Genomic DNA, 26,827 nt, shown 5'->3' with positions numbered 1-26,827 from the left:
ATTATGTTGTCTTTAAAATTATCTACAGGGTGAATTTGTAACAGTAAGCAAAATGCTTATTGTATTTAGAAGAGAGAGGATTATAAACTATAAAACTATCTCAGCCCTGTTGACAAAAAATTGAGAAAAAAATATGGGAATAATATTCACCAGAATATTAACAATAGCTGATGACATGAAGTGATCTTTGTTTTCATCTTTATATTTTTTCCTTTCTTTAGATAATTGTAATGAACAGATATATTACTTGATAATCACACATAAAAGTTATCTTTTTAGTTGACTCTCAGATTCCTGACAGAAAAGGCAGAAAGGGAAATGATCATGAGTTATACGATTTTTATTATGTGATGAAAGAACCTTCTCAGTTCTTTAAGGTAAACTTTCCCCTAATACCAAATCCCAAAAGAATGTCGAGTGATACAATGGTAAAGTTCTTAGAGCAGATGCCAAAGGGGGACTCCTTTTACTTGTCTCCTGACCACCCTTCTCTCGAGCCACAGACACAGCAGTCACTAAGAGCTGAGGTGGTGGGGATTTAGCCAGAGGGGATCTTGCCCCCTACTAGCCTTCAGTCTCTTAATTCTGCATTTGGAATACGGAAATGGTTCTTTCACCCAATGCATTTATTCAAACAAAATGTGTGAGATAGGCCTAGCAGATAAATACATACTGCTCAGCTCTTTCCAAACCTTGAGGATTGAATTGCCACCAGTCCTGGAAATTTTTCTTCAAGTAATATAATTTGACTTCTCACCCTTTCAGGTGTTGCTACACTGGATTCCAACGTATCTGGAAAAATTGGTCTGCGTGCTGTCGTATATTATTTCTGTACCACTCTCATTGCCGTAATTTTAGGTAAGACTTATTTCTGAATCCTTTTTTTTTTCCTGTATAATTGTGACTTTCCATTTAAAAGTAGTTGGGTTTTTTAAACACACACTTTTTTAAAGATCAGAAAGTACAATTGTTAAATTGCTATGAAGCTGTTAGGCTTGAAGTCAGCACTAAACCTTTTATATGAACAAATATAATATTGGCTGAGTTTCGGCCATGGTACTGCTTATTAATGTCTCTAGTAAATAAACGGAAAGAGAAGGACAGTTCTGCACCTTATCCGGATCATTGGGTCGAAGAAAGTGAAGCAAAGAGCTAATCTTTAAACTTGATAATTAGTCTATAATAGTGGGTTTGAGTATAATTATAAAGTATTTCCAGAAAGATAGCATTTCAGTACATTTCAAATTTCACATAGCACCCAGAGCTAACAGAAGTCTTGCCAAGTATAAATTTCACTTGAAAGAGGGAGACTGTTCTAATAAGGCACTATCGTTGCTTATATACCTTTGACACTTTTGTGAAAAAAGTATGGTCCATCCTTTGTGACCTAGCATGACATTTTAGGAAGGATGCCCTGAGTGGTGAGAGGGGGGCAGTGTACTCAAATGTTGCAGCCAGCTTGACCCTTACAGCTCTGCTTTGATGAACTGAGGATGTGGTAAGATTTTAATGGTATTAGGCCAGGCAACCTAGGAGGCCCTGAACCCTGCCTTAAACCAAAACCACATTTCATTAGGCTCCTGAGGGAGGCCAACACAAAGAACATAGCTGGGCTGATATCTTTTCTGCAACTCTGAGAGGGGAGCGTAGACCACACCCATTCATGGCCCCTGTATTGCCCAGTGACTCCTCCCATCAGCAAAACTAATGCATTCACACCCTTAAGTCCTGCCCCCTTGGAGGGGCATTTCTCTTTGAGAAGAGTGATAAGGGCATGGAGCCTTTTCTTCACTCCCCTCCAGCCCATCAACCTGGTCTTTCCTAAAACCTCCCACCTCTACTTGGACACCTCAAGAGGAACCTAATAGCTCCAAAATGGTGCTTTCAGAGTCTGTTTGTTTTTCTTTTTTGACCACACAACATGCAGGACCTTAGTTCCCTGGCCAGGGATTGAACCTGCATCCCCTGCAGCGGAATCATGAAATCTTAATCACTGGACCTCCAGGGAAGTCCTGATGCCCTCTGTTTAGACAGATTTTCTTTATAGCAAAATCAGCTTTCTCTCCTTAGAACTCCTGTTCTCATTGCATCCCAAAAGAGTCACACAGAACAGCACTCCCTAACCCAAATCCTTTTGTGGGTTACACACAGCTTTTCAGATATTTGATGGCTTGTGGTATGATAGGAAGATAAGGCTTATTCTCTGTGACCCTCCAGAAAAATACCAGCATCTGTGGGTAAAAGTTACAGAAACATGCTGAGTACCCTGTGTTGGAAAATAAGTCCTTCTCACCCCAACCCCTGCCGAGGCTGATCTCCTAAGCTAAAGAAGAAAAGAGCATTCTCATCAGCAAATGTTTCCAGAAGCAGTTCTGGAGTGCAGCCCCTCATTTTTAAAAAACACACAGGAAGAGTTCCTTCTGCTTCAGTTAGATGGGAAGTAATTAAGGCAGTAATTCTGCTGAGGTTCCTGCTGAGGCTCGGTGTTTTGGGTAGACTTCTCAGGGTCCCCATCCCAGTATTGCCTGGTACTCTAAGATGGATGCACAAGAGATATCAGGTGCCCTGGGAGATTCTTAATGCTCTGTGGGTGCTATCTTTGGTTACAGGTATCGTGCTGGTGGTGAGCATCAAGCCTGGTGTCACCCAGAAAGTGAATGAAATTGACAGGACAGGGAACACCCCTGAAGTTAGCACAGTGGATGCCATGTTAGACCTGATCAGGTGGGTGTCCAGCCAGCAGCATGGCTTCATAGGCATTTAGCCTTTGTGGTTGCACAGGGCCCCATGCTTGGTTTAATGTTCTGCTAATGCCATCTTGAAATTTTAACTGTACAGGAGAAACCCACTTATCTGAAACAATCAGGGCTACAGATTGGTCAGTTAATTTTAAAAAACAGCAGTTAAAGTAGAGAGTCATAAATATACACTACATATTTTGTTTATGCTTAAAACTTAAATGCATTTATTTGCCTTTTTTTGATGTTGGGCCAAGGTCATTTCTTTGTGTCAGTTGATTATAATTTCATATTTCTGTTGCCTAGGCTGCCTTTATAAATGCATCATCTACAATTTCCAGGCTCAGTTTTCATGAAGTAGAGCAACAAAACCCTTAGAAATTGCAAGGAAAGCTGAAAGCTGAGTTCTCCCGGCTGTTCTTTTTATTTCAATTGTCTTCCCTTACCTAACACAACAACAGAAATTTTACTCACTTGCCTTGAATGAATTTCCAGGCATTCCAGCTTAGTTTTTATGGAAACTGCTCCTTCCTTTTCACACTCATATTGCATTTATTTACATAATATTTCATTCAATAATGACAATGATATTTGAAACTGGCATAAAGAATTTGGGAACAAGTGCAGTTGACTCTCATTTATTAAAACAGAAATGTGCAAACTATTAAAGAAGTCTCTTAACTGTGTATGTCCACCTGCTAGTACATATTTCACCGAGGATAGCAACCGTGTTGGCTACTCAATGAATCAGTTAAGTGTGATGGTTAGTTAGGAGAGCTTTCTGTCCCCTAACTGAAGCTCAGTAGGGAAAAAGAATCCAGTACTCTTGCCTGGAAAACCCCATGGATGGAGGAGCCTGGTAGGCTGTGGTCCATGGTGTTGTGAAGAGTCAGACATGACTGAGCGACTTCACTTTCCACTTTTCACTTTCACGCATTGGAGAAGGAAATGGCAACCCAATCCAGCGTTCTTGCCTGGAGAATCCCAGGGGTGGGGGAGCCTGGTGGGCTGACACCTATGGGATCACAGAGTCGGACACGACTGAAGTGACTTAGCAGCAGCAGGGAAAAAGAAATCTTAATACAAGGAAGCATTATGCAAAGGTGAGACCAAAACCAGAGTACTAATTCTATAGCATACTCATTTCCATCAGTGTATTAGGTGCAACAAAAACAAACAAACAAAAACCACTTTTGTCTTAATGTGATACTGCTTTTCATGTGTCCAACAGGAATATGTTCCCTGAGAACCTTGTCCAAGCCTGTTTTCAGCAGGTAAGAATAATGATTTTTGCCCTCAAGCTGTTCTGCTCTTCCTCCTTACCCATTAAGATTTTTTTTTTCTCCTATGACCTAAGAAATGGAAATCACTCATCAAAAATGGGCAATGTATTAATACCTGTGAATGGAGAAATTTCAGGTGACCTGTCAACCCCAGTCTTTCCCCAGCATGCCTATTGTAGCTTACACTGCTCCCTTTTCCCTTAGACTTCATTTTTTACCCAAAAGGTTTCAACTGGAGCAAGTCAGGAACCTGTCAAATGAGTGTTTTCAAATCTGGCTTCTAGTACCTAGTTTCGGAGAACCACTTTATATTTGTGAAGAAGCTCAGACTATCTGCAGATATAATGCAATTGGAAAAGGTAACCTCCACCCCCATGTTGGGAAATCAGTATGTGACCCGTGTGGGTGGTTAGTGTTCCTGGTATCTGGTCTTTTCTTTCATCAGTACGTGCCCACTGCTGGCACTCTACAGAGCAATGTAACAAAGCCACTTTTTTTCCTTTAGGGAAGTTTCACAATCTCTTCACTTCATTTCCTTTAAGCCTTCTTCTCTTGTTTATCTATGTACTTTAAGACAGCTGAGTCTATCACAAGCTGCTGAATTCATTTACATAAATTACACAAACAGAGACCTCTATGTAGACCAACAAAAATGGCAATTAAATTGCTCCCTGCCAACCTCCAAGAGGCACAGAACCACCTCTATTTAGGGGGTGCATTTGCGGTTCAGCCACAGTGGTCACTTGTAAGGTTCTTGGTGTTGGCAGAGCCTTGTAGGAGTAACATTTATGCCCAGTGTGATGATATACTAGCTCTTTCTTAAACCTCTCTGCTGAAGCTCAGCAGAATCAAACAGGTGAAGGAAGGGAATTCAACAGAAATCTCACTCATGTAATAGCCCTAAAGGGTCTATTGACTTTGGAACAACCATATAGTTCTTGATGTTTATTAAAGTCATGGTGACTACATTTAAAGTGATGAGGTGTTTTTTCCCCAGGTTAAAAATAATAAATGAATAAATAAATAGAAACAAAAATGATTGACAGGATTCCTGTAGAATCTATTAAAGCACCTAAAGATAAAACCTATGCTTTCTTCTACATTGTTGCTCCGTTAATTGGTCCCTTACTACAGAAGTGAGAGAACATTTTGACACCATTGAATGGTGGCTGTGGTGGTCAGGGGGTTGGATTTCTCAATCCCAGTTTTGCTTCCAAAGCCTCAGGTAGTACCATCCAAAACCAACACTGATAGAGGCCTCAGAGGTAGAAACTTTCAGTGACACTTATCTGGCCAAAGTAACATTCCTATGGTTTAACCTTAGGAGCTTAAAAATTCTTTTTTTGTTTATTTCTTTGACCTTTCCCCCCTCCAACATGCAGTACAAAACCACACGTGAAGAAGTGAAGCTTTCTGAGGAGCCAGGGACAAACAGGACCGAAGCGTCTGTCACAGTCATCATGACAACTGCTATTTCCAAGGTACCACTTACATCCTTTTGTTTGCTCCCTTCCCCAGTAGGCAGGGGCCAAGTCATGAGTGAGCAGGAGATGGAAATAAGTAGATCCTCATTGTTCTCAGATCCCACATTTGTGAATTTGCCTATGTACTAAAATGCATTTGTAACCCGAAAATCAGTATGGTGCGGTCATTCACAGACACACTAGGAGTGGTGAAAAATGTAACTTGCCCATGCACATGTCCCAGCTGAGGTTGAACAAGGCTGTGTTCTGCCCTCTTGGTTCAGCAGTTTGTTTTTTTCCTTTTTTATTGGAGTATAATTGCTTTACAACATTGTGTTGGTTTCTACTGTACAACAAAGTGCATCAGCTATATGTATACGCACATCCCCTCCCTGGTTCAGCTCTAAATGGTAAAGATGTGTCCTTTGTGTGGCGTGTCTTTGCCACATGTTTCTCAGTTTGGTGCATTAGCTTGGTAATTGCACTGTTTGAAATGTCTCCCAAGCATCACGCTGCACTGCTGGCTAGTTAGTGTTCCCAAACGCAAGAAGGCTGATGTTCCATATGAGAAAATACACGTGTTAGAGAAGTCTCATTCAGGCAGGAGTTAAAGTGAGTTCAACGTTAATGATTAAACAATATATATTAAATAAGGTGTCTTTGAACTAAAACACAGAGAAAACAAGGTTTCATATTGATTATTTGACCAAAATGATGTGACTGTTGATTCCTAGGAACCTAATCCTCTGTTTCCCCTTAGGAACATTGACTCAATATTCCCTAAGTCAGTGTTAGCGGCCACTGTATAGAGTATAACTTCTGAGAATAATGAAGAGCAACTGAACCACACAGAGAAAAGAATGAGTCCTGTCACTTCTGTCTCTGCCACCCAGAGTTGAGTTGGGCATCTCTAGGAACATCGTTAGATTTGCAAGACCACATAAACGTGGAAAGCAGGCCTGCAGTTCCTTATTTAAAACTCTGCCCAAATGTGATTCTGAGTCCAGAGTTTTTCACTTTAGAAGGGCCAGGTGGTATGTGTACTATATATTACACAACATCTTTTAAGTGAAATGCAACTAACTTACAAATTGGCTACAAAGTAAGAAAAATAGACTATCTGTAGCCTCATCTCCAGAGAAGGCAGTGGCACCCCACTGCAGTACTCTTGAATGGAATATCCCATGGACGGAGGAGCATGGTAGGCTGCAGTCCATGGGATCACTACGAGTCAAGACACGACTGAGCAACTTCACTTTCACTTTTCACTTTCATGCGCTGGAGGAGGAAATGGCAACCCACTCCAGTGTTCTTGCCTGGAGAATCCCAGGGGTGGGGGAGCCTGGTGGGCTGCCGTCTAAAGCGTCGCATAGAGTTGGACACGAATGAAGCGACTTAGCAGCAGCAGCAGCCTCATCTCAGTTCAGGATAGGTTTTGCCACCAGGAGTTTGCCATAAACTTATCAATGGAATCAGTTGGCTCTGAGAACTTTTAGGATTTCATTGTTCAAGATTGTGCTGGTTTAGTCACTAGGTTGTATCCAACTCTTGTGACCCCATGGACTGTAGCCTGCCAGGCTTCTCTGTCCATGGGATTCCCCAGGCAAGAAACCTGGAGTGGGTTGCCATTTCTTCCTCCAGTTGGAGATTAGATCAGGTTGGCCTGAAGTAGTACATTTATAGTAGTGTAGCAGATTTCTCCTGAATGTACTCTGCCTTCACTCAGGAAGGAAAAATTTAAGGGAAAAAAAAAAATGCAGTAGATTTTAGAGTTCACATTAAATAGGCCACAGTTAGCTCCCTCTTTTTTCCTACAGAAAGTACTCCATGACCTGGCTCGTCCCTGGTTTCCCAGCTTACTTCTTGGTGAGCCCAATCTATTCTATCCAGATCCAACTCCTCAGTAAACTCCTACTCTTGCTTCTTGATATGGTTCCACAGAGATTTTTCTGAGCACTCTCCATGGGCCAAGCTCTGATGGGCACTGAGATTATGACAGAGAAAAGGCACATGTGATATATGCTCTATTTGAAGAGTGATAAATATTACAGTTGGAAAGAACAGAATACTCCTTAATAGAATAGGGAGGTCTAAAGTAGTGTGGCGGCTGGACAGGATGAGTAGAGTTCAGAGACCTGGTGTGTGATGATGTCTGCCTTTCCTTGCCATTTTTCTGGAGTCTGCTTTCTAGATCTCTGCTTATCTCCTAGCTGCCTGCTCCTCGGGCCTGTCCTTCACTATCTTCACAGCCCACATTCATGTCTCCAGTCTCCACATGATGCCTGTAACTCATAGCTTAGCTGTGCCGTTAGTTACACACCATCTTGCTATCATTGGCTCATGTTTCTCACAGTTAGTCTTGTCTATCCAGCTGCATTTTAAGACCTTACACTGTAGCCTGTGCAGTTAACACACTGCACGGGCTACAGCATAAATATGCGTCTGATCACGTCAGATCATAAGTAAGAAATAATTGGTACCCCAGTGGCTCATCCACATAATTCCTTAGAAACCTGGTTTGCACCACTCAGAATATGTTATCTTCCTGTGAAATCTTTGTTAAGCTCATGCTGCACAACTAGGATTGGATTATCTCTTGGTATATCTCATGCTACTCGTGTGTGTGTGCATGTGTGTGTGTGTGTGCACTCAGCTGTGTCCGACTCTTTGCGATCCCATGGACTGCAGCCCACAGAGGCTCCTCTGTCCATGAGATTTCTCCAGGCAAGAATACTGTTGTGGGTTGCCATTTCCTCTTCCAGGGGATCTTTCCGACCGAGGAATTGTACCCTCATCTCCTGTATTGGCAGCTGGATTCTTTACCACTGAGCCACCTGGAAAGTCCCCATGCGATTCTTACCCGGGATAAAATGAAGAAATGGTTCATAGTAGTAGATATCTGGTTAATTTTTATCTAAAATAAAATCCTATTGGTTATCTAAGGTTAGAGGTAGTAAAAAAATGTTCCTGTGTTCATTATCAGGATAAAATAGATAGTAAAGTGTCCTAAAAATGTCTGCACTGGTAAATATTTTGAGCTTCCTGCATTATTAATTTGTATCTTTTTATGCAGACTCCTAATGTAACTACTAGTTAAAATAACTCTGAAAAGTGCCTAAAGTTATTAAAAATTTAAAACACCCCAGAATAAGAAATCTTCAAAAGAAATCTTCAAGTATGGATTCACTGAAAGAGAGGGGAAAAAAAACACTTCAAACTTCAATGCCAGAGGTGGGGGCAGTAAAATTTGATACATGTGTAGCTGGTTTTTTTCTTTTTTTTTTTTTGGCTCCTAAACTTGTTGATCCTACATTGTTGCTAGGTCACTAGTTTGTTTGGCTATCATATCTTCCTGTTTCAGGGCCTATGCATTCTAACAAGATTATAATCACGCATCAATATTATTTTCTTGGTTTTGATCCGCAGAACAAAACAAAGGAATACAAAGTCGTAGGCATGTATTCAGATGGCATAAATGTCCTGGGCTTGATCGTCTTTTGCCTCGTCTTTGGAATTGTCATTGGAAAAATGGGAGAAAGGGGACAGATTCTGGTGGATTTCTTCAATGCTCTGAGTGATGCAACCATGAAAATCGTTCAGATCATTATGTGGTGAGCAGACACACCGGTTAATGCCATCTTGCTTCCCCCAATGGCTGACCCTTCAAAACTAGAAGGAAAAGGTTTATGTTTCTCAACTCACCTCACCCTAGAGAGGGCAAGACACTACAGTATTAAATAATTCCATGTATTACTTAGGACTCAGTTCACTAATGAAAGTCTAGAGATCAGCCATTGTCTTTTCCACCAAGGTCCTTGATCACATTGCAACCAAGCAGCATTTATGTAAGAAAGAATTCTTAAAGGAGTGATTTGAAGGAGTTTTCCAGAACACACGTTGCTTTCCTTATCAGGCTCCATGCAGAAGGAATACAGTAGGTACACATGGGCCCTAATACATCCAATGAAAGCTGCCATAGGTGAGCATAGCAGCTGCACCACCTGAGCATCCGCCCTGTGCCTGGAGATGCTGAGAAGTCCACCTTGCCTGGGAGACCTCTGCCCCACTTATCTCACAGCAAGTTGGTTCAGAGTATAGACCTTGACAGTGACAGTAAAGGGTTTAGTTATTTCAGTTAATGCTGCTGAACCTCAGCTTCATCATCTGTTAAAAAGGATAAATAAAGTCTACCCCTCGACTTGGGAGAAGTACATTAAGTGAATGACACATGTGAAATACCTAACCCAATGCAAAGCATGTAATGATAGCTCCACAGACAGAGCTATCACAACAGAGCTATTACATAACTAGTTCTGTTGCTGATACCACTACCTGGGAAACAAGATGACTGTGTCTAGAAAGAGCCTAGAGGCCATGATTGGAGAGTCAAGCTAGAGAGAGACCTGCAGACATGAGTCAGCAGGGTGTATGTGCACAGGAGCAAAGTGTGGGCTAGGGACCAGAGTGCCCCTTATGGTGGCATAGGTGGGTAGAGATTACAGTGCACAGGGGTGCTGAAACCTGTAGCCAGTGTAGTCCAGCTGGGCTGAAACTGAGACCTTAGCCTCACTGTGTATATCCTGTGCCCCTCCCAGCTAAGGGCACACCCCAAGCCGAGGTATATGCCCTGGCTTGTTTCTTACCCAGCGTTTCCACCCTGAGAAAATATTTGATGACAGAAGTATGTCTTTTCTTGTGCTTACTTTCTAGCTATATGCCGATTGGCATTTTGTTCCTGATTGCCGGGAAGATCATAGAAGTTGAAGACTGGGAAATATTCCGCAAACTGGGCCTTTACATGGCCACCGTCCTGAGTGGGTATGTCAGACTCAAGGAAAGACACTGAAACCTCATTTGAGCCAATGAGTTGCTGTTGAGAGGCCAGGTTTCAGTTGGTGAAACTGGCTTCTCTCCCACAGGCAAGGAAAGATGAGGTTCAGAGATAAGAGAGCAGGGGAGAGAAGGGCTGCCCTTTAACAGCTGAACTGGAGGTGGATCACACTGTGCTAGTTTCCAGATCTTGGCAGAACAGCCTGGACCATGCTTTGCCACTGCCTTTATTAGCTGTGTTAAAATAATTTCTTAAGAGAAAAACCCACTGGTAGCCTCTCTTGGCCCTCTCCTGGCCTTCCCTTCTTCAAGGATGTAAACCAACCAAACAAGTAAGAACAGTCCCCATGTACCCTGAGCCTGAAAGAAATTAGGCAGGGCCTAAATTAAGTTGGACTGGAGCAAGCAGGAGTGGGATGGGTTCCAACCCTGTTGGGTAAGCACTGTCACACCCTACATCATAAGAGAGGGTGCTGGAGAATCTTCAGGTTGGTAGGAACTGTGCAAAGCAGGAGACAGCTGTGTGCATACTTCCTGTAGCACACGCACTGGTTCCTTGAGGGGAGATGCGGTGGGATAGGTTATGAATGGTGCCCCAGATGTCAGTCCAGGGGCAGGATATGTCACATATGCTAAGAAATATGGACCAGGGGAATGACTAACCATCATCAGTTTGACTCACACAGGTCAATTCCCCCAAACACTCAGCTGGAGGAATCAGCTCACCTGCTGGAACTCAGTTGCACTGGGGACTATCCACTGCATAGGATTTGGTTCTTAATCTGTTTTGACTAAAATCAGAGTCATGCTGGTCAATGGAGACAAAGGCCAGAGTCAAATTCCAGGGCCCCGGTAGTAATGGAGGTGGGACCATCCGCCTTACTGGAGGCCAGGGGCTGTGTCCAGGCCATGGTATGGCTAAGATTTATTACGCTGAGCTATTTAATGAGAGGGTTCTGCTGGTTTCTGCCCCATCAACCTATCTAGGTTCCTAACAGAAAACTAAGTCAGTTTCTCATAGTTCTAAGCCATAGGCTGTCTGTAAGATCCCTTTCTTGACCTTCAGGATCTATTTTTTTCAATGACCACTTCAGCTTCACATAACTGATCTGTAAACTCTAAGTTGCCATTTACATGGCATCTGCTGAATCAGTTTCATTTTTTAAGCCCTTTGGTTTGTGAAACGAGCAATAGTTTGGAATGTAGGAATGACAAAGAAAAGAGGATCAGTCATGAAAGATGACTGTAGGAGAGCAGGGATAACTTCCCCCTTACAAACCCTGACTCCCCTCTTAGATGGTGGTGCTGTCCAGCTGGATAGCGGCGTGGTCCAGGTTGAGGACTGTGATAAGGGCTATGATACTGTTGACCACAGAGTCACCAAGGAGGGGAAGGTCAGCTGGACCTGGGAAGGTGAGGGAAGGCTTCCAGGAGGAGGGGGAGATTTCGCTGAGTCTTAGAGGAGGAGTAAGGATTCAATAGCAGAAGGAAGTGAAAGCATGTTAGCATGCACAGCAGGAAAAGCAGGTACAGGGCTTGGCAGCATGACATAACTATTCTGTGAGCTCTGAGATGTGGACTCAGCTACTGGCTTAGCCACCAACTTTGACAAGATATTTGATTTGCTGAGTCTCCTTTTCCCCATGTGTTCCATGGAGACATATATTCCTGTCCTCTTTCTCGTTGGACCATAATGAAAGTTGGAATGATATCATGAGTAAAAATGCTATTTGGGAAAAAAAAAAAAGAAGAAGAAGAGATAATATCATCTGTGAACCTGTTTCTCTCTCCTGTTTACAGGCTTGCAATCCACTCCATTGTAATTCTCCCACTGATATATTTCATAATTGTACGAAAGAACCCTTTCCAGTTCGCCATGGGAATGGCCCAGGCTCTTCTGACAGCTCTCATGATCTCCTCCAGGTAAAGAGAAGAGGGTGTCTGGTGGACCACCACCTCCCTGGTGGTCCAGTGTTTAAGACTCCATGCTCCCAATGCAGGAGGCCCAGGTTCAATTCCTGGTCAGAGAACTGGATCCCACATGCTGCAACTAGCATGCTGCAGTGAAGACTGAAGATCCTGCCTGTCAAAAAGACCCCACACAGCCAATGAATAAGCAAATATTTTTTTAAAAAATTTTTTTAAAGAAGAGGGGTTTCTGGAAGAAGTCTGTGAGCCAAGCCTTATCAATTCTCACCTCACCTGATGAAGCTGGGGGGTTTTGTAGCTGCCTTTGAGAAATGATCTCCCCAGTTTCTGACCTTACACACATTTCTTCACCCTACTGGATATTTCCTGCCCTCCTGGCAGGGCCTGCAACCCAGGAGGGGGTCGTGTCATAGCTGGGGACAGTGACAAGCACAGCGACTTCTGATGCCTGGTCCTACCAAAAGTGCCATCATGCTTTGAGCTCTCGATTTAGTTTCTAGAACTGAGGTATCACTTCAGGCAGGGACTGAGGACCAGCATTCCTAAGCCATCATATCTTTTCTCTTTTTATCACACAGTTCAGCAACACTGCCTGTCACTTTCCGCTGCGCTGAAGAGAAGAACCAGGTGGACAAGAGGATCACTAGATTTGTATTACCCGTTGGTGCTACGATCAACATGGATGGGACTGCACTCTATGAAGCAGTGGCGGCCGTGTTTATTGCGCAGTTGAATGATTTGGACTTGAGCGTTGGGCAGATCATCACTATCAGGTGGGGCATGAAGTCACACTCATTCTCATCTCTGTAACTGGAGTTGCTCTCAAGTAAAACTCATCTGTGGAGGGAGATCATGGATGGTCCAGCTGTACTTATTTTTGTGGTCTATACAATCTCTTCCCAAGATTAAGTGCATCTGTATTACAAGTGGCAGGACTGGTACATAATACTGCATCAGGTCTGGGGAGCCAGGGAGTCTCTGTGTTCTCGGCCCAGTGCACCCACAAGGTGCTAGGCACAGAGCAGGTATCAAGGAATCAAGGTTGAATAAGGGGTAGTTCCTGCTTTTAAGGGGTAGATAAGTTGGGTATACAGATATCTAAATAAGTGGGCTTCCCTAGTCGCTCAGCTGGTAAAGAATCTGCCAGCAATGTGAGAGACCTGGGTTCTATCCCTGGCTTGGGAAGATCCCCTGGAGAAGGAAACGGCTACCCACTCCAGTATTCTGGCCTGGAGAATTCCATGGACTGTATAGTCCATGGGGTCACAAAGAGTCAGACATGACTGAGAGACTTTCACTTCACTTCACTTCAAATTAGTGCTGAGTGATATGGTAAAGGCTGTAATAGAGGTTTGAATGTGGAACACAGAGGGCACCAAAGAAGGAAGGGTTGGTCCACCTGGGAAGGTGAGGAAAAGCTTCCTGGAAGAGAGGAAAGTTTAGCTGAGTCTTAGAAGAGGAGGAAGTATTTGACAGAGGAAGTGGAGAGCATTTTGGATAAAAGGAATAGGCTGAACAGGGGTCTTGATGTAACCGTGTCCTAGTTACACAATACAGATTACTTGGTGTGGCTAGCATAAAGAGTACGACGTGGAGAACACAGGCAGATAAGAAAGCAGGGATCATATCATGGAAGGGCTTGTGTGAGAAGCTCATGAAAAGGTCTTAGACAGTCTTTCATATTATAGAAAGATTTGCATTTTAGAAAAATAACTGGTAATTTAGTGGATGAACGTGAATGGGGGCAGAAACTATAAGCTGGAAGACCAGTTAGGAGACTACTGCAGGTAAAGTATGAAAAGGCCTACATTAAGGTACTGACCCACGGGTGAAGAGCTAATTAATTCAAGAGGCATCTACTGGATTCAGAGTGAGGGACAGAGGAAGGGTAAGATGACCCCCAGTATTGGTGGATGCTTGTCAGAACAGGGACTAGTGTAAGAGAATGAAGTATGCTGCTGCTGCTGCTGGTGCTAAGTCGCTTCAGTCGTGTCCAACTCTGTGCGACCCCATAGACGGCACCCCACCAGCCTTCCCCATCCCTGGGATTCTCCAGGCAAGAACGCTGGAGTAGGTTGTCATTTCCTTCTCCAATGCATGAAAGTAAAAAGTGAAAGTGAAGTCGCTCAGTCATGTCTGACTCTTTACTACGCCATGGACTGCAGCCTACCAGGCTCCTCCGTCCATGGGATTTTCCAGGCAAGAGTACTGGAGTGGGGTGCCATCGCCTTCTCCAGAATGAGGTATAGGTGGGAAGATTAAGAGCTTATACTTTTGGATACAATGAATGTGAGAATCCTTTAAGCCATCCAGGTGGAAATATACAGTGAGAAATGTGGTCTCAAGTGCAGATACAGAAGTCAGAGTCATCAGTTTAATGATGCTCATCAAGCATGTGGGTTGTGAGTCAGTTATCTGTGTTTGACTCTGCTTCACCAAGATTAGCTGTGACCTTGAATTCTCTAAGCTTCTGTTTTCTCACCTGTAAAACGAGGATAATAATACCTATATTTTATGCAAATAGTGACTATTAAGCCAGATGATGCATATAAAGTACTTAGAATGGTACCTACATACTGAGTGCTCAACAATTGTTGGGAATGGGAGAGTGCGTAGAGAAGAAACAGAAACTAAGGCGTGAGCCCTAGACAATCCTAATATTAGAGGCAGGCAGAAAGGGGGAACCCAAGAGGAGAATGAGAATATAAAGGTGGGAAGAGTCATGAAACCATGGTGTCATAGAAACCCAGAGAAGAGAGATTTTCAAGGATGAAATGGTCAATAGAGTCAAATCTTGCAGAGAATTCTAGTCAAGTGAAGCCTGAAATTGCCTGCTGAAGTAGATGGTTAAAATGTCATTAGTGAATTTTGCCAGAGATGTTTCTCTGGAACAGCATTGTTCAATATGGTAGCCATTAGCCACACGCACAAACTGGACAGAGTAGACATGAATGTTCTATCGCTTTGGAAATAGATGCCATCATAGTGGAAAATTCTACTGGACAGTGCTGCTTTGAAGTGATGAATTGGGATTAGAGTTAATCCTAAGACTTTAGTTGAGTTTGAAAGTCATGTCCAACTCTTTGCAACCCTTGGACTGTATAGCCCACCAGACTCCTCTGTCCAGGGAATTCTTCAGGCAAGAATACTGGAGTGGGTTTCCATTCCCTTCTCCAAGGGATCTTCCTGACCCAGGGATTGGACCCAGTCTCCTGCGTTGCAGGCAGATTCTTTACCATCTGAGCCACCGGGGAAGCCCTTAGTTTAGAGTGGAAGTTTAAGGCTAACCTGGGTCCCTAGGCGTAAACGCTGTTGAATCTGAACCTTTCAGGCATTTGACATAGGCAGAAATCCTAGGCATAAAGTAAGTTCTTACTGTGTTCTAGTGCAGTAAATTTTTAGATCTTCCCAACCCTAAATCATATTTATTGCAGTTTGCTTGAAATTAACTGAAGACAAGTCCAAACTAGACCATTTGGCACATAAGCTAGGAAACTACACCAGTGCCTCGTGATCTGTAAAGAGTATTAGCGGCTAAGGAGGCTGGAGCCCAGGAGCACGGGTGAAGTTCTCTAGTTAGAATGGTGGAGGGTATGTTAAAAGTAAAACCCTGAATCATGCCTGAGAAAGTTCCACAACCACTGTAATTCTAGCCGTTGTTCTTTCACTTCTCCAAGTGCCTTCTCCCACCTCCCTCACCTCAGCCCGTGGCACCGAGTCTGCACTGAAGTCGTTTCCAGGGAGCAATTGTATGAGGTGCCAGTTCTTTGCGGTTATTTGCTATTTGCAGGGGGTGAATTCCCTCCCTCTGCTTCACTCATAAGTTTCCTAGATCTTTCTAACCCCTTCCTTTTTTTTTTAACCTCACTACTAGAAGAATAAACTTTGGGCCTAGAGACTAAATAATCACATGAAAACCCTCTCTGCTCTGTTGTATTTTTAAGTCAAACTTGCTCATAACTACTGGCCCAGAGCAAATAACAACAACTGTGAGGCCCAGAGTAATTAGTGACTTTAAAAATCCTCTCTGGCTTTACCGGGGGGAGAATGAAATAAGAAGTTTTGTTTTTGTTTTTAAATATTTATTTTTGGCTGCCTTGGGTCGTAGTTGCAGCATGCAGGATCTTTCCACATAAGGGCTCTAGAACTTGGGCTCCGTAGTTGTGGCACAGGCTTAGTTGCCCCACAGCATGTGGGATCTTAGTTCCCTGACCAGAGATGGAACCCATGTCCCCTGCATTGGCAGGTGGATTCTTAGCCATTGGACCACCAGGGAAGTCTCCAGTGCTATTTTTTTTCTTTTTATTTTACAAGTCACAGTTGTGGCTTATGTGGTTTACGGCTATAAGATTTTTGGACCCGTAGTGTATCTCTTTCTATGGTTCTTTTGGACTAGACATCAAAGAAACACAGGCACCATCCACCCAAAACATGGCCTTTTGTGGTTTGTCATAATACTCACTTACCAAAGGTTACAACTGATTAGAAATGAGATAAATTTTCTTACAACAAAAGATAATTAGGGGCTTTGGGACCTAGAAAGAGCTTAGAGGAAAAAAGTAGCAGTAGTAGTAACAGTAGTTAATTTTGTAATAGTAGTAATACTAGCAAAAGTAGTTGTAACAGCTGCTGAAGGAGCAAATTGGCCTCAGTTTTAAGCACCTACTATATCCAGGTGCTGTACTTGATATCTTACATGTTTTATCTCATCTAATCTTACCGGCAGCCCTGCAAAGTAGACATTCTCCCCATCTTACAGGCAAGAAACTGAGATTCAGAGAACTAACCTGCCTAAGGACACGCTGTTAGTAAACAGCAGGGCTGGATCTGTCTACCTCTAAAACCTGTGCTCACTCTAGTTCACTACTTAGTCCCTGTCCTGTATGGAGAGCTGAGTTAGATGGCCTGACATAAATCTAGATCTCAGTGCTTAGGAAAGAACTTTCTACCAATGGTTATTTTGTCTTCTTCTTTGAAAACCCTCGAAAGTCAAAATAGTATATATTCAAGCAGAACAAGTAGGTTTTTATATTTTTACCATCTGAGGATATACAGTTCCAAGTTTCAGACTTAAGCCAGGCAAATGGCTGAAGTTTAATCAGCAAGGTCAAGGCTAATAGGCAAGGTTTTCTTTGACTAAACGGATTTTAAGTTTCAAGCCCCGCCTCAAGCCGAAGGGATATGGTTAACCATTATGTGTTGAGGCTTTCAAGAGGGATCAATGGGTAGGGGCACAAATCACTTCTGACAAAGAAAACCCACCAGTGCATTCAGTTTAAATGTTTTCAAGCAGCACTGACATGAACTTAGCGTTTCCAAAGACTATTTAAGTCAAAACAGATCTAAAGGATTATGCAAAAGCCCAAGACTTTCAGAGGCATTTGGACTGCTCCAGAAATCTCTAATTGCAAATTGGTGGTCACGGCCACTGAAGGAAACCACACTTGTCAAAGAACTCTGGTCTGTGTTTGACCAGGCCCTCAGATACCATCTGTGACACATCACCAGGCAGATGAATGAGCAGTAAATCAGGTTGGTGAGAATTCTGAGGCTTTTCGAGCCCACAGAATATGGATTTGTGGATAGAATCAGGGATTTTTCTAGTTTAAATTTACAGTGTTTCCATCTTCAGCTTTCAACTCAGTGGCATCCTTGGTCCAGGGATGAGAACGTGTGTCTAGAAAATATAGTGGGTCCCCTCAAAGCTCATTCAAATCCAGGGACTTTTCAGGGCAGGGCAAACTCTGGTTTTCTTCAAAATGACCAGATTTAAATCATCCGGAAGATGTTGCTGATGAAAAACTGCTTATTCCAAAGAGAAATATCCCTAGTGCCACATTTTATCCACCTGAGAGGGACCTTTTTAAATACAAGGTATTTAAAATCCTCTTCTGGATTCCAGATCTCTCCTCCTTTTGCACAAAGGGCACCCACTGGCAGAAAGGAGTGGTCAGGAATAAGCACTTGTACCTTGGACAGGAGTCATAGCTATTTCTCAACTCAGTGCTCTAAGGGGCAGTTCCCAGAGAGGTCAAGAGTCTTGTGATGTAAAGGAAGTACCTGAAACCTGCTTGGCTCGTGCCTCATTCCTTTGCCTTCACCCTGAATATCCTTGCCCACGCACCCCTAACCCAATCCCTCTACCATCCTTCAAAGCAGTACAAATGCCTGCCACATATTAGATCCTCAATAAATGATTGCTTGGCTGAGTAGACAGTTGAAGGGGGGAAGCAAACAGGTGGAGATGTACCTGGCCCTTGTTTAGGATGGAAGGATGCATAGATGGGTGGATAAAGCCCTCCATTAAAACCTTCGGTGGGGAAACTCTTGCCTTCCTCTTTAATCTCTCTCTAGCTCATTCATTGCGTGCCACTCCCGCAGTTCCTCTCCACTTCCTCGAATTAGAATGATGAGCCACACCTCCCTCTGGAAAAAGCTCACACTCCCCTCTGTCTCCCACAACTCTCTAATGAGGCAGAGCTGGTGTTCAGCAGAGAACAGATTCTGACTGGCCAATCTGGGACACAGCAGTAACAGACTCCGGGCCTAACCACTGTGGACCAGGGGCCTGGAGGGGAGAAATGGGCGTCTAACTCCTTTTGTGCTGGTGTGCTTTGTCTGTAGTGTCACTGCCACCGCCGCCAGCATCGGAGCTGCCGGTGTGCCCCAGGCCGGCCTGGTGACCATGGTGATTGTGCTGAGTGCTGTGGGCCTGCCCGCGGAGGATGTCACCCTCATCATCGCTGTTGACTGGCTCCTGTGAGTTGGAATAAATGTGCTGCCTCTGCCGGATGGGAAGGCACGCTTCCCAGCCATGCAGAATCTACAGTCTGTCATTATCCTCTCCTCAGATTGCCTAATGAGCCATCTGTTGCTGCTTTAATTTCCCTCTGACCAGGCCATCTGATAATGTGCTTAAACATTAACTCCTCATAACTTCAAGCAGTGATTTTATAAAGGCAGTGATGTTCATTAGCGTATTATGCCTGATAACGCTCAAGGTTAGGATCTGGGTGTGGGATGAGATAAACAACATAAAATAATGTGAAGACACTGGGCAAGGCCTCGGCCATTCCAAACCCCATAGGCCACCCTAGCCTATCCCAGCCCTGGGTCAGCACCATAGGTTCAGAACCACCTAGTTCAGCGTCAGCCCACCTTCCCAAGATTGTCAGCACCATCAGGACACAAGCAAGGGCTTTGGGATAAGGTTAATTGGGACCTGAATCCTGGTTCAGTGGCTGTTTGACCTTGAGCAAATTCCTTAACCTCTCTGGGGGCCAGCTGCATTATCTGTGAGATGGGGATGATTCTGTCAAGTTCATGGGGTTGGTGTAAGGACTAAGTGAGCTACTGTGAGAAGTGTGTCCAGAACAGTGTCTGGCTGGCAGTATGTGCTCAGTTAACAGCAAGTTTAATTGTTATGATTAGAATGAGTTGGACCATTCAAGCCTAAGCCAACAGTTCATTTCCTCTCTCTTTCACACACACACCTCCCTAAGAAACACAGCAGAAGATCTGGGTAAAAACATGTCTTTTGTGACCCCTAAGGTTAAAGTTAGAATGAGCCTGGTTCCCGGCTTTAACCTTGATACCCACTCTGTACAGTGGTCTTTCAGTATCTGGGTCTGGCTCTGTCCCCTGGCCATCAGGGGAAGAGTCTGCTCCATATGGAGCCTTCACTCAGACCCAGCCGAGCTTACTGGGCAGTACAGTGCCATGTAGTTTACAAATAGCAGCTAAAAATTGTAGAAAGAGAAGCAGAAACATTCCATGTGGCTTTGAAGGTACAGTCACGTCCCCAAAGGCAGAAGCTTCTGCACTTGGGAGGCTGCTTTGGGGCCCCTTCAACAGCTTGCTGGTTCTTTAAGGCCCAACTGGAGTAGCCCCTTTCTTGCCAACATAGCCTACTATTGAGACAAGTGGCCTTTTGTCTAGTAGTGATGTGGATTTGCACTCTCTCCTCTCCCTTGTTCTTCCTGGAACTCTGGTGACCTTCACTTCCAAGACACCCAGAGAAGTCAAAGGTGCAACTTGATCTATGGAACAAAAAGACACTAGCTGGTCCACAACAGGGTCTAGTTCAGTCCATGTTCTAAATAGTAGGAGGGCACCCAGAATGGACATGTGGGAGCACTGTTGGCCTTTTCTGTCCTGCCGGTGTAGCTTTCACAGGAACATTCATGTAGACAGTTCCTAGCAACAGTGCTCCAGCATCCAAGATACCTTCTCCACCTCCTCTTCGTCCTCCCCGCCAGGCCTTCTGGGAGTTAACACTAGCTGAGGTGCCACAAGGGGCAAGCTATTCACAGGCTGGCCTGGGTTTTCTGACCCTGGGCTCAGCGGCATCCTTGCTGCCTTCCTCATGGAGTGACCTTGTGTGGGAAAGAAAGGAGCACACTGGGGACACACACATACACACTCCTGCTTGGCACACACACACATACTACCCCACAAAACATCCAGGTTCTCTCTCCCTAGCCAAGAGAAAGCTCAGAAAGGCACACAAGACAGAGACTAGGGTGGAGGACTAATGAATCCTGACCCTCCCCACAAATATCTGTGGAGACTGTGTTCACATTTCTTTGGGAGGAGAGGAGGGAATTTAGGAGATTGATGCTGGACTCAGGGGCGTTGTGACTGACGAGGGCCCGAGGCAGCCTGTGTGCTCATTCTGTGCCTTTAGAGACAGCCCCTGATTCAGGCCTGTGAAGTTAGGGGCCTTTGGTTAGCCAGCCCTGAGAAGCACCCTCTGTGGTTTGCTGAATTTATAACTGACTTCCTCAGGTCCTTTCCTGTCTCCAACTCGAAGGAAAGTGAAACGCAGGCTTCATGTCTGACTCACCTTCTGTCCTCCCCAGGGACCGGTTCAGGACCATGGTGAATGTCCTTGGAGATGCCTTTGGGACTGGCATCGTGGAGAAGCTCTCCAAGAAGGAGTTGGAGCAGATGGATGTTTCATCGGAGGTCAACATCGTGAACCCCTTCACCTTGGAATCCACAACACTTGACAACGAGGACTCAGACACCAAGAAGTCCTACGTCAACGGAGGCTTTGCCGTCGACAAGTCCGATACCATCTCATTCACCCAGACCTCACAGTTCTAGGGCCTCTGGCTTCAGAAGACTGGGGGTGGTGAAGGACCTCTCCAGGAGAGTCATCTCTTAGCAAATTCAGACATTAAATAAGGAAAACACTAACAGCCAACTGTACATCTGATTTGATACACAGACCTCCAGATTATTTTCTATATTTGGATTCACAGCCTTTGCTCACCAGGTTCTGGGATTTGGGGGTAAGATGAGAGGAAACTGATTAAAAGGAAAGCTGTATTATCTGGAATTTTTAAACTCTATGAGAGACAGAATTGGGAAGTACATAGAATAGACATAACTGTTTTAATTAGGTAATAGATGTGAAAGAGAAATTGTTTTCTCATGCACAGACCAGTGTTTTGGGTTTTTTAAATATACATATATATATATATATATATATATAGTCATCGACTACACATTTTTACTCAGGCTTTCTATTGCCATGGATTTCCTTTGACCTCTCACATTTGTATAGACTATAAAGAAGCTAAACAACAGTCCCCCCAAAGTTAATGTGCCAAATTGTCCATTTTGAACCCATCTCCAGCCAATTTCAAAGGAAGTACTTTGAAAGAAAACAGACCAGCACAGTTCTGCAATAACAGTTTTAAGATGGGTGTGAGATTTGAGGAGAAGAGAGATTTCTTTTTCTCAATGTACTGTATGGGGACGCTGGTAACTACTGACCCGGTGTTCAGTAGACAGCTCTCTCTCTCTCTCTCTCTCTATATATATATATATATATATACACACATATATATATGTATATATATGTGTGTATATATTTATTATTTTCATATAATTTTCCAGACAAAGGTCAGAATTGAACTCTCAATGTGAAATAAAGCACTCTCCTTGTACTTGAATAATAACTATGATTGCAATCCAGATCTGTTTTGGGGCTTAATCAGAACTCCTCTCTCATAAGCACTACTAGAATGAGAAATCATGCTAGTTGTTTGTCTCATGTCTGTGTATCAGCCCCAAAGCAGAGACATATTCTGGTAGCACAGCCACTAATTTAGAGCTTCCAGATGCTACTGCTGGGAGGCAATCCATATCAGCTCTACATAAGACTATACACAAAGGTGTCACTCATATAAGGCTGGGTGGGTTTTTATCCAGCTGGATGTGTTTAATATAATATATTATCAACTATAATTCCTCCAAGGCCAATTATACCCACTTAAAATGACAGTACTTTGCCTTTTTCTACCCATCAGACCCAAATAACAGTGGCAAAGCTACCAGCTAAGTTGTATTTTAATATAGGTTTGATGGATCAAGTGAGCCACACTGGCCAGAAAAGCACTGTCCCTACCCTGGATTCTTGCAAAGTAAATCCTGTGACATGAGACATTGGTGTCAGTGGTTCAGGGAATTCTTGCATTGAATAAAACCTGTCTCCTCTTCCAGGGAAGATGGTTTTAACTAACTAGTAGTCTAGTAATCTCAGCCCTTGCTCATTAAAATCCATTGCCAGTCATTCTTCTGCTCATTTGTGAAGACAGTGTATTAAAGTCTGTGCTTGGCTCTCATCTTGTAAATAATGCTTAACATAAACTTGTAGTTACACCAAGATCCAAAATAGTCCTGTTTCTGCAGTACTGCATAGCCAAGTTAAGCCTAGCTAAGAAACCAGAAACTGTGCCAAAGATCATGGAATAGTTTGTTTGTTTGTTTGTTTTGAAAAAAAAAAAAAGCTCTGTATTGACCACCTGCGCCTGAAATCTTTAAGAGAATGATACCAAATGATCATGTAAACATAAAATGGACCCGTGATTAAATGTGAATTTTAAACTGCTAATACTGGTGTTATTTATAGGAAGTAAATGTAAACTCAGCGGAATCAGTAACTTATCTTGGGCTGAATGGTTCAACCCCCTTGGCAGGCTGCTCCAGCTTAAGGTACTAGAGCTGACAGAGCTGTTCATGAACTGCAGGTCATTCTTATTTTGGAGTGAGTTTGTAACCAGCCTCTTAACACACAGTGCTGTTAACTCATAAAAGAGAACAATGTTCCATTTCTGTCTAAATAAACATTGCCGTCACTCTTTCTTTCCTGCCTTTTTCTTCCTTTAGCTGTTCTTTTTATCTCATTCCCTCTGATGAGTGTGGGAAGGGAAAGACCTGGTCAGTTGATTCAGACTGTACCCAGATTATTGTTTTCAAAACTGTGTTTGTACCCAAGAATGAAAAAGCACAACTGGAGGAACAGTAAGCTGATTTCTCATGTTAATCAGTGGGGATTATAAGGCTGACATAACAGCACCATTAGGAACAGTTTGCCCAAATTTATGACTGAGATGAAAGGGAAGGTAGAATTTGGTTCAAAATTACTATAATGGGAGACAGTCTTATCTCAATATGATAGTTAAGGACCAATCCTGCCCTGTGAAATGTGGCTACAAAGAACACAAGGCTGTATTCAAAGAGCTCTTTAAAGGTACGTCATAGTCCTGCCTAGAACCTGAGTCGTGGCAGCGTTCTGCTATTGGACTCACTGGTCTGTGACAGAAAACAAAGGAATGGACAGCTCCCTCGGCCCCGCTGAGAGGAAAATATCTCATAAAAGTGCTTAGCACTACCTGGCCAAACTAATTCAGAAATTTTCTCTTTTGGCAACGTGAGATAAAATACCCAACCACACAACTCCTTAGTGAGACTGTTTGGTATCCAGAGTTCATGCATCTCAGTAGGGCCCTTGTTATGATTCTGATCTTGCCCAAAGTATATTCTTTTCAGAGAGACAGTGTTACCAGCTTAGCAAATGACTTTCTTTTTCAACATCTTTGTAAGCCCACCAGCTACAAGGCTCTTTATTAAACATACCCCATTCCAAGAAAAGCCTGAGAAAATCGTGTGTGGCTTATAATCAGAAGTGGGCCAGCAACAGTGCTGGCTTTGCAGGTGTTAAAGAATTTTAACAGAACAGAAAGAGGAAATGGTCATGCAGAGCCTTGGCAGACTGCTAGAAGCTTCTATGCAACTGGATTGGCATTCTGTATTCTCAAACTGCCCAGCAAGAGACCACGGAACCCAGTGAGCAGGCAGCTGTGCTCTCTTATATCATCTCTGTGACTCTTGCCAAACTTCCTCTTCTATGAAATGGGGATAACAAATCTTGCCTCATGAGAATATTTTAACTATGAAATGAGAAAATATATGTGATACATTTAGCAGAGACCCTGTCGCATAATATGCTTAATAAATGCTAATGCCTCTTCCCCATGTTGTTGTTGTTTAATCGCTAAGTTGTGCCCAACTCTTTGCAACACCATGGAGCCCACCAGGCGGCTCTGTCCATGGGATTTCCCAGGCAAGAATACTGGAGTGGGTTGCCATTTCCTTCTCCAGGGGATCTTCCCGACCCAGGGATTGAACCCAAGTCTCCTGCACTGGCAAGTGAATTCTTTACCACTGAGCCACCAGGGAAGTCCATCTTCCCCTTTACACACACCAAAAAACCCTATGCCCTCACCTCCCATTTACATGGGTAATCTATAGAGATGCAACTGTAATTGCTATTCAGGGTTTTAGGACCCTTATCAGTGACATGCCTAAGGATTGTTATTCTCACCACCTGATGTTAGCTGGGTTATTAAAGCAAACAGAACATCCAACCTAATGAGATTTAGTAAACAACTCCCAAACCCCATTTTGAAAATGCGACATTTTCCTTTAAATAGTATAAGACTTAGAATACCTTCTCCTGTAAGGTATCATATAGGGGCTAAGTAAAAATAAGTGTTCACAATCTTTTTTCTATGGCCTGAAACACTGAGGGGCTTGAGATACTCAGGATGCGTGTGTGAAGCAGAAATGCACATTCATGTAGCACCCTTCACGTGTCCTGAAACTGGAGTATGACATGAAGTTCCCTTTTGCCATCTCAGCTTGTAAATATGTGACTGTCCCCATCTGCTGGACATTTACTTTGTTCTGGGTCCCACAGGGGGCTTTTTAATACACATATGCTAGTAAAGGGCTTTCCTGGTGGCTCAGCAGTAGAGAATCCACCTGCCAATGCTGGAGATGCAGGTTCAATCCCTGGGTCAGGAAGATCCCCTGGAGAAAGAAATGGCAACACACTCCAACATTCTTGCCTGGATAATCCCATGGACCGAGGAGCCTGGTGGGATACAGTCCATGGGGTCAAACACAACTTGGTGACTAAACAATGACTACAATGCTAGTAAATGTGCCTCCCTCACCTGCAATCTTAGATTTTTAAGTGAAAGCCATATAATATAAACAACCTGAAGCAAGTCTTGTAAAATTAGCCTTGGGAACAATGTATTGACTTCAGTGACTGCCTCTAAGTGTATGAAATTATTAACCATGGATGGAGATGACTAGGGACATTCCTTAATGGCCTAGGCTAAATAATGCCACCAAGCTCCTAAGCAAGTAATAAGCTCTAAGCACACAATCAATGTCCCATTTGTTTCTCACTAGGAAAAACCAGTGTCATCTGATTCAGAGGCTCTCTCTCGAGGATTACAGAGATGCTTGTGGTTTCATCTACAAATCTCCATTTCATCTGCCAATTTTAAGATATCACAAAGTTCAGAACAGTTATTAGTGAACTTCCACAGCCAAGATGAAATCAATATCACATCTGTTATTCTGGCTGGAGAAAAGGAGAAAGGAAAGCAATGGCCTCATCTAGAGGCGTTCCACTGATTCCCAGAAGGCCTTACCAGCCTGGAGATAATAAGCTGTGGTCTCAGGAGAACAGAACAAGGATACTACCTGGAGCGGAGCTTGCCCAACAAAAGTACTGTTTATTAACAGATGGGGGCAAAGAAAACCTGAAACTAAAATGTGGATTTAACCAAAGTCCTGAGCATGAGTGCGTGAATCCCAACCCCAACCCCACTCCACCAACCACCTCAATTTTCCTGCTGCCATGACTCATGCCAACCGGAAAGCTATCAGTAGGGATTCAAGGATATCACAGTTTCTTTCCTCATTTTAGGGCATCTGAGGGAATGCAAAGCAGGGCTGCATCATCTGGGTATTTCAGAAACAAAGGTCTGCCTTCCTGGGGAAGCAATGAAAAGCTTGGAGTTCTGGCACCAACCAGGGTCTGCTTTATCTTGTCCAGACCCTCTAGAAAGGTTTGTTTTCCAAGGTAAAGACAAGACTGATTGAAATGAATTGACTGGTCCTGAGAGGGCAGCCCCAGGAGAAAAGGCACAACTCCATCATCACATAGGTTCATTTCATGGACATGCCTTCACAAAATGCTAAAAGCGTTTTAGATTTTAGATATGTTTAGATTTAGATTATAGAAAGAATGCACATCAAGGATGACTTTGACCTTCCTCCAAGAATTCCAATGTAACTTTCATTTAAAGAGCCCCTGTGTTGTGTTTCCAAGGTCATCACTTTAGCTTGACAAGAATAATCAGAGGCCAGCAGAAAGGTTTCTCTGAGCTGAGATCTTTTGTGGGGAGAAGGGCTACCCCAAATGAATCCAAAG

General features: G+C 43.4%; 1 protein-coding gene across 1 annotated transcript in view; it reads left to right on the top strand.

Moving 5' to 3' along the window:
- The window catches only part of SLC1A1 (solute carrier family 1 member 1), a 75,212-nt gene extending 51,815 nt beyond the window's left edge, over positions 1–23,397 (top strand). The window contains exons 3-12 of the mRNA XM_018052025.1: positions 766–858; positions 2,610–2,724; positions 3,970–4,012; positions 5,404–5,502; positions 8,911–9,095; positions 10,195–10,302; positions 12,115–12,237; positions 12,822–13,016; positions 18,868–19,002; positions 21,105–23,397. Coding sequence (XP_017907514.1) covers positions 766–858; positions 2,610–2,724; positions 3,970–4,012; positions 5,404–5,502; positions 8,911–9,095; positions 10,195–10,302; positions 12,115–12,237; positions 12,822–13,016; positions 18,868–19,002; positions 21,105–21,351 — 1,343 coding nt within the window. The 3' untranslated portion in view covers positions 21,352–23,397. The remainder of the gene's footprint in view (positions 1–765; positions 859–2,609; positions 2,725–3,969; positions 4,013–5,403; positions 5,503–8,910; positions 9,096–10,194; positions 10,303–12,114; positions 12,238–12,821; positions 13,017–18,867; positions 19,003–21,104) is intronic.

Source organism: Capra hircus, chromosome 8 (genome assembly GCF_001704415.2).
Source record: "Capra hircus breed San Clemente chromosome 8, ASM170441v1, whole genome shotgun sequence".
Lineage (NCBI taxonomy): Eukaryota > Metazoa > Chordata > Mammalia > Artiodactyla > Bovidae > Capra > Capra hircus.
The sequence above is the reverse complement of the archived record's forward strand: the minus strand, read 5'-3'. Positions and strand labels throughout refer to the sequence as shown.